Source organism: Chrysochloris asiatica, unplaced genomic scaffold (assembly GCF_000296735.1).
Source record: "Chrysochloris asiatica unplaced genomic scaffold, ChrAsi1.0 scaffold00138, whole genome shotgun sequence".
NCBI classification, from domain to species: domain Eukaryota; kingdom Metazoa; phylum Chordata; class Mammalia; order Afrosoricida; family Chrysochloridae; genus Chrysochloris; species Chrysochloris asiatica.
The window spans coordinates 1,806,186-1,812,449 of record NW_006408656.1 but is presented as its reverse complement, the minus strand read 5'-3'; the positions used below and the strand labels follow the sequence as shown (position 1 = coordinate 1,812,449).

At 52.8% G+C, this 6,264-nt stretch overlaps 1 protein-coding gene across 1 annotated transcript; it reads left to right on the top strand.

Moving 5' to 3' along the window:
• The first annotated feature begins 3,192 nt into the window (after window positions 1–3,192).
• Window positions 3,193–4,740, top strand: HOXC12 (homeobox C12). The gene is made up of 2 exons (XM_006869945.1): window positions 3,193–3,802; window positions 4,502–4,740. Exons 1-2 carry the CDS (start codon window positions 3,193–3,195, stop codon window positions 4,738–4,740), a joined length of 849 nt encoding a protein of 282 aa, XP_006870007.1.
• Window positions 4,741–6,264: the final 1,524 nt, after the last annotated feature.

Here is a 6,264-nt window from a genome sequence, read left to right as displayed (position 1 = left end):
GGGGCATGGTTGAGCTGGGCCAGCTGCAGCGGGCACCTGTGGTCCAGGACCGGCAGGCGGGTGACCCCTTCTAGCCTTGAGATTTGATGAATGTGCAGGACAGTGTGCATGTAGGCATCGCGATGGCTCCGTGATTCCCTAGTCTCCCCAGTTAATGGTAGTTTTGCTTATGGGCACCGAAGTGCATGGCGGATTCCTTCCTGGCTAGAGGAGGCTGGGAGTTCCTCTCAGTCTTTTCACCCGGTTCCAGTCTGCACCCAGCGAGCAGCTCTCTCACCAAGACTGGGTTTAGACTGGTAGCTTCGCGCCCGAGTCTCCCGCCGGCCCCGGGGACCCAGGCTGGGAGCCTTCTCTGGGGCCTATCTGTCCACTCAGGGTTAAGAACGCGGAGCTGAGCGGCGTGTGCAGCGGGATACCACCAAAGCAGTCAGAGCCGCCGTGAGGCACATAAAGACTGAATTCTTAGATTGTCCGGGTCCTCGCCAGGATCCTGGAAGCCCCTAAACTCACAATGGAATCAGAACCTGGGACGTGCAGATTTAGTTGACAGTTCTCAGCTGCTTTCCCTAAAAGCAATCTCTCTACACGGAGAGATTGGGAGAAATGACCGCTTCTGATGCTGCTTACTGGACTCGGGAAAATGTACCTCTGGGAGAAAGAAGCCCTTACCCCATCCTCCTCTCCCCGAGTTGCATCTGCCGCCCTGTGGTCGCTGCTCTGCGTGCTCAGCAGCCTGAAGGACAGCGAGCAGAGCTCTGGGCCTGAGACCGGAGAGTTGGAAAGGGATGGAAAGAAACTAATACCCTCCTCTTGGCGTCTCCCTTCTGGGTTATTGAAGTCGCCTTGTTAGAGAAAAGGGAGTGGGGAGAAATCTCTCACCCCACCCTATTGCAAGGGCTGAAGATGATTCCACAATGCCTGCCTCCACATCCTTCGTGTCAACAGTAGCGGCTGAGCCTGACGCCTAAAGAGCCGGGGCAGAGACCTCGCTGCTGGTCACAGAGTTTGGATTGAAAATAGCAATAATATGAAATGTCACATTCTATTCATCTTTATGACTAAAATAATCCCCAAACAATTAAAAAAAAAAAAAAACTAAATTATCAGTGGAGTTCATTAGTACATCTTGAAAGGGGGGAATAAATAAGATGCTGGAAATACTGTGATAAGGAATTTGCTGAAGAGGGATGCTTTTTTCCGCAGCCGCGCACATGCTGCCCCTTAATCAATTAGGCACCAAAAAGCCAATCTCGGCCGAGTCTCCTGCTAGCTCTATGGCTACTCCAGCTCTCGCGACTCTCTCTGATCGAAAGTGTCTTCATGAGGCTAGCATCCCATCCTTTAGCTCTGACATGGGGATCAGGCTTGGGGAGGACTCCTGGAGGGTGGGAAGGGCCTGGGGAACCAGGGTGGGGAAGAGGAACCGGCCTAGCTGGACGAGGGGCTGGCGCCTTGCTGTGAGCTGCTTCTCCGCCGCAGGGCCTGGGCGGCGCCGCCCGCGGGCACACATTTCTGTTGGAGTAAAAGCTATGATTTGCTATATGAAAACGCCTCGAGAGCGGTGGAATTCGAAGAATCTGCGTTCTTCTGTGTTGCGTCCTGCAGAGGAAAGAGAGAGGAGGGGAGAGAGAAAAAGGAGATGAGAATCTTCTCTGTTTGGGTCTGTTTTTGTAGCTTCTGCTTATTCTCAGATATTTAACGTTCACCTACATTGATTTCTTTCTCGTATTCTCTTGTTCTTTCTCATTTCCTCTAAATCGTCTGGGTGATTTCTCATATGTAGCCGTTCTCTGAATTGCTTCTCTAACCTTATTTATATTCATTAAAGCTGTGCATTGGGGAGAAGCTAGAAATTATCACATTAAAATCTGAGGATTTTGTCTACTAGACCCCAAAGTACCTAGTTGGGGAGGTTTTGTTTTAGTTTTCATTTTAATCCGTTTGTCTGCATTTGTAGGTCTAGTTAAAATCAGATTGTAGTTTCAAAGATGTAGATTAATCTGGCCAATGGCTGGTGTTGAGTTCTCAATCTTCTCTAAAAGGATATAACATTAGTTTCTATAATATTAAACCCCCAACAAGACAATTCTCCTGGGATTCTTTCCTTCACTTCCAGCCCACCTCAAGAGACAGTTGCTACCTTGTGGTCCCAATCAGTGTCAGGCTGGGCAGGTCCTGAGATGTAGTGTCTCCTCCGCAGTGGGAAACAGGAACCTCTTCCACTGGTCAAGCCCTGCTGGGGTGCCTGAGCCTCCTGCTGCCAAGACTTGGGACCCCCAGCACCCCTCAGTGGACCAGAAGTCTCAGCAGAAGAATAGACTGAGTTCCCAGGTTCCCAGGACCAGGGATGCAGATCTGCTTGAGCTGGTCACTTCCTTTTTCTATATCTTCTGCCCCTCATCCAGACCCCTTCTCTAATAGCAAGGTGACTGAAAGTATCAAGCTGAGGTGACTCTTGATCTGAGGAAAGGCCCACCATTATAAATTATCCCTGAGCCCTTCCAGAGGGAAAGAACCCCAAATGTCTTCCCAAATTCCTGAAGAGAAAGAGTTGGCACAGACTAGTTCAGCAGTAGCAGAACTGGGAAAGACAGCCTAGGGAAACCTGTCCTCACCCCCTCTTCGCCTCTACTGTAAATAAACCCCGAGCCAAAGGGCTCATCCGTCTCCTTAAACAGCCAGTAAACTTTATATGACACAATATCTAACAGTAATTTATTGGGGAGATATTGTAAATTCCAACGGTTTTAGTTAATAAAGGAGCTAATTAAAGAGGGAGAGCTGTGCTTGGCCAGCTGTTGGCCACAAGATAATACAACTGGGGGAGGGGAGAGAAGTGTAGGGTGTAGGGGTCTGTATGTGCAGAAATTTTTGGTATGGTTTCTCTCCTCTTCTCTTGCCCCTTGTTAGGCAATTGCCTCGTTCTCTGCCATAGGTTTTATATGATTAAAAAAAAAAAAAAACAGAATCCAGCGAATAAACTTGCCCCCTCCTTTGGTCCTCCTCCCCACGCGGGATTGGGAAAGGGGGAAATTGGTGTGGGTTGGTGGGTGGGGGATCCGATGTCCCCACTCCTCCCCCTGGCTGTAGCGCCCACGTGAGCTGGGCGGCCAATGGGTGGCCGGTGCAGGTTTAACTATGTTTAATGTCAGATAGCAATAAAGTAGAAGCTGCCGGTCGGGCCCCGCGGAAATGGGCGAGCATAATCTCTTGAATCCCGGGTTTGTGGGGCCGCTGGTGAACATCCATACCGGAGACACCTTCTACTTCCCTAACTTCCGTGCATCCGGGGCTCAGCTACCCGGGCTGCCTTCGCTGTCCTACCCGCGCCGAGACAACGTGTGCTCACTGCCTTGGCCGTCGGCGGAGCCGTGCAATGGCTACCCGCAGCCCTATCTCGGCAGCCCCGTGTCGCTCAACCCGCCCTTCGGCCGCACGTGTGAGCTGGCGCGAGTGGAGGACAGCAAGGCTTACTACCGTGAGCCCTGTGCCGAGGGTGGCGGCGGGGGCCTGAAGCGGGAGGAGCGCGGGCGCGACCCGGGACCGGGACCGGGGCCAGGGGCAGCACTGCTGCCGCTCGAGCCGTCGGGGCCGCCAGCTCTCAGCTTCAAGTACGACTATGCAGCGGGTGGCGGAGGCGGCGACGGCGGCGCAGGACCCCCGCACGACCCTCCCTCGTGTCAGTCGCTAGAATCTGACTCCAGTTCGTCCTTACTCAACGAGGGCAGCAAGGGCGCCGGTGCTGGCGACCCTGGCAGTTTGGTGTCGCCGTTGAATCCTGGTGGCGGGCTTTCAGCCAGCGGTAAGGATCTTAGCCCTTGACGCTCACTCAGGACAGGTCATCTTACCAAGATGGGCAATGGGAGACTGAACTAGGGCCGCCTGGGGTGACAAGAGTGTGGAGGTGGGCAGTCCTATACACGTAGATATCCCCATAAAAAAAACTGGGGAGAGATTCCCTTTTTTGCTTTACTAGAGGGTGCTGGAGAGTATAGGAAGCTCAGAAGGAGGATCCTGTCGGGGACTTCCTCGGGGCCCTGTCCTCTCGCTCTCTGTCTCCTTCTTCTCCCACTACCTCCCATGGCTCCCATTATCTACATTTTTTCTACTAAGACATGCTAGTGGACCCAGTTTACTCTTTGCCACTTGCCTATATACATTTTACATATTACAGCTAGGCTCAGGCACACAGCTCTACGGGATGTAAAAAGAAGGGGCCAGAAAATAGGGGAGCAGAGTAAAGGTTTGAGGTTAGCAACATTAGAAGAGCCAGAAACACTGTTGCAGGAGAGTAGGGTTGAAGAGGTACTCTGGAGAGGTTAAAGGGAAAACAAAGATTGATGAAGATGAGGGAGCTGGTGGAGAAGAGGATCTGCATAGACTAGGTTACAGAATGCCTGGCAGAGGGACATAGAAGATAGGCCTAGTGTAGAAACTTTGAGGTCACAGGGCTTATCACCCTTTGGTCCACTGGTCAACTGTACGATTCATCTCCACTCAGGTGCACCCTGGTACCCGATCCACAGCCGCTCACGGAAGAAGCGAAAGCCCTATTCGAAGTTGCAGCTTGCAGAGCTGGAGGGCGAGTTTCTGGTAAATGAGTTCATCACACGCCAGCGCCGAAGGGAACTATCGGACCGCTTGAACCTTAGTGATCAGCAGGTCAAGATCTGGTTTCAGAACCGGAGAATGAAAAAGAAAAGATTACTGTTGAGGGAGCAAGCCCTCTCCTTCTTTTAGGGATGACGGAAGTACTGGCATCAGCCCCAGACTGAGCTTAGCCCTGGCAAAGAGCAAGAGGGGCGCCTCCTGGGACACCGACCCCACTTAGAACGCCAGGCGTTTCTGTTTCTGGCAGGCCCTCCCTGGACATCTTCTTGTCTGTTTTGTTTGTGGCTCCCTCTCACACACACCCTGCAAGCCCTACCAGGTCCCAGAGAGAAGGGAAGAAACACAGCCATAAAAAGAGGAAGCCCCCAGCTGCAGAAGGTGGCAGGGGCAGCAATGCTGGTTTATTTGAAGCAGGACTTGGGATGCTTGCCTCCAGCTGAGGATCTGATAAGCTGTGGCCCAGACTCCCTTTCCCACTACTTCCATTCCCTAGTCTCAAGTCTCTGCCTGCAGGAGGAGATGAGGCAGGGACAGCAGAACCAAGGGCCTCCCTAATACCTAGTTGCCAGAGTAGTTGACATGGGGAAAGAAAGAGAGGGTGAAGAATAAGTAGAGTAGAGGTGGTCTAGGGTAGCTCAGAGAAGACAAGAAGAAGTTGGGAGCCAAAGAGGAAGTGAGATCTAGGAAAACAGAAGGATCAGCAAGGCCCAACTCAGCTGTGGCTGGCTACTGGACACTGTATGGTCGTGGTTGGAGGCGAGGGCATTTGGCAGACTACGCTTGGAACAAGCGGACCATCAGCCTTATGTTCCTTCTTGGGCAGAATGTCCGAATGGTTTCCTGGTCCCAGGCCTTTTCTGAGCTCCTTGCACACCCGAAACGAACACCCTCACACAGATGTGCTGCCATCCACTCTTCTCACAGCCTAGACAGCTGTGCACCGGAAGCAGTCAACGGAAAATTGAGATCAGAGCGGACACAGGCTCCATCCAGTTCAGTAGCCACAACAGGGACTCCCACCTGGCCCTCCGGTAAGCCTAAGAGGCTGTGGAAGGGGCTGCAGAGCGCCGAATTGATAAGCCAAGTGAGTTTCTGCCAACTGGGGCGGGTAGCCTAGCCGCTGTTTCCCTTCCCCACTGGCGTTCACGGTCATGGCCGGAGGCTGGACCAACGTAATTTATGAGGCCAGAGGAGAATTTGCCCTTTAAGGGGCTACGGGTGGGTGTTGAGGCCCTGCTCAGCCCCCGTTTCCCAGGCTGGTGACAATGAAGGAGGGGGGCACTGCAGCCCCCACCCACCTCTTTTCTCTCTTTTCCCCATCCTCACTTCACCCGCCCCCCAATGTTGCCCTTTGTCTCAGGTCCGCTGCCTCTGCACCCAGACGGACAGCGAGCCTCCCCCCTCCCCCCACTACAAGGACCAGAGCAAAGGGTAGGGCACACACAGCCCAGTAAATATTGAAAGTCAGAAAATGGCTTCTTGGAGCGTGAAGACCTTTTATCCATAAACCTTTAGGTTCCAGCTCCAGCCCAGTGGATCCTGGGTTGCCTTAGGAAAGCCTAGTAGTGAAGAAGCCTGCAGAGAAAGGATACGTTGCCTCCCTGAACTCCCTTCTTAGCCCCTCTGATCAGAGTTCCCCTTATGTGTCCCATC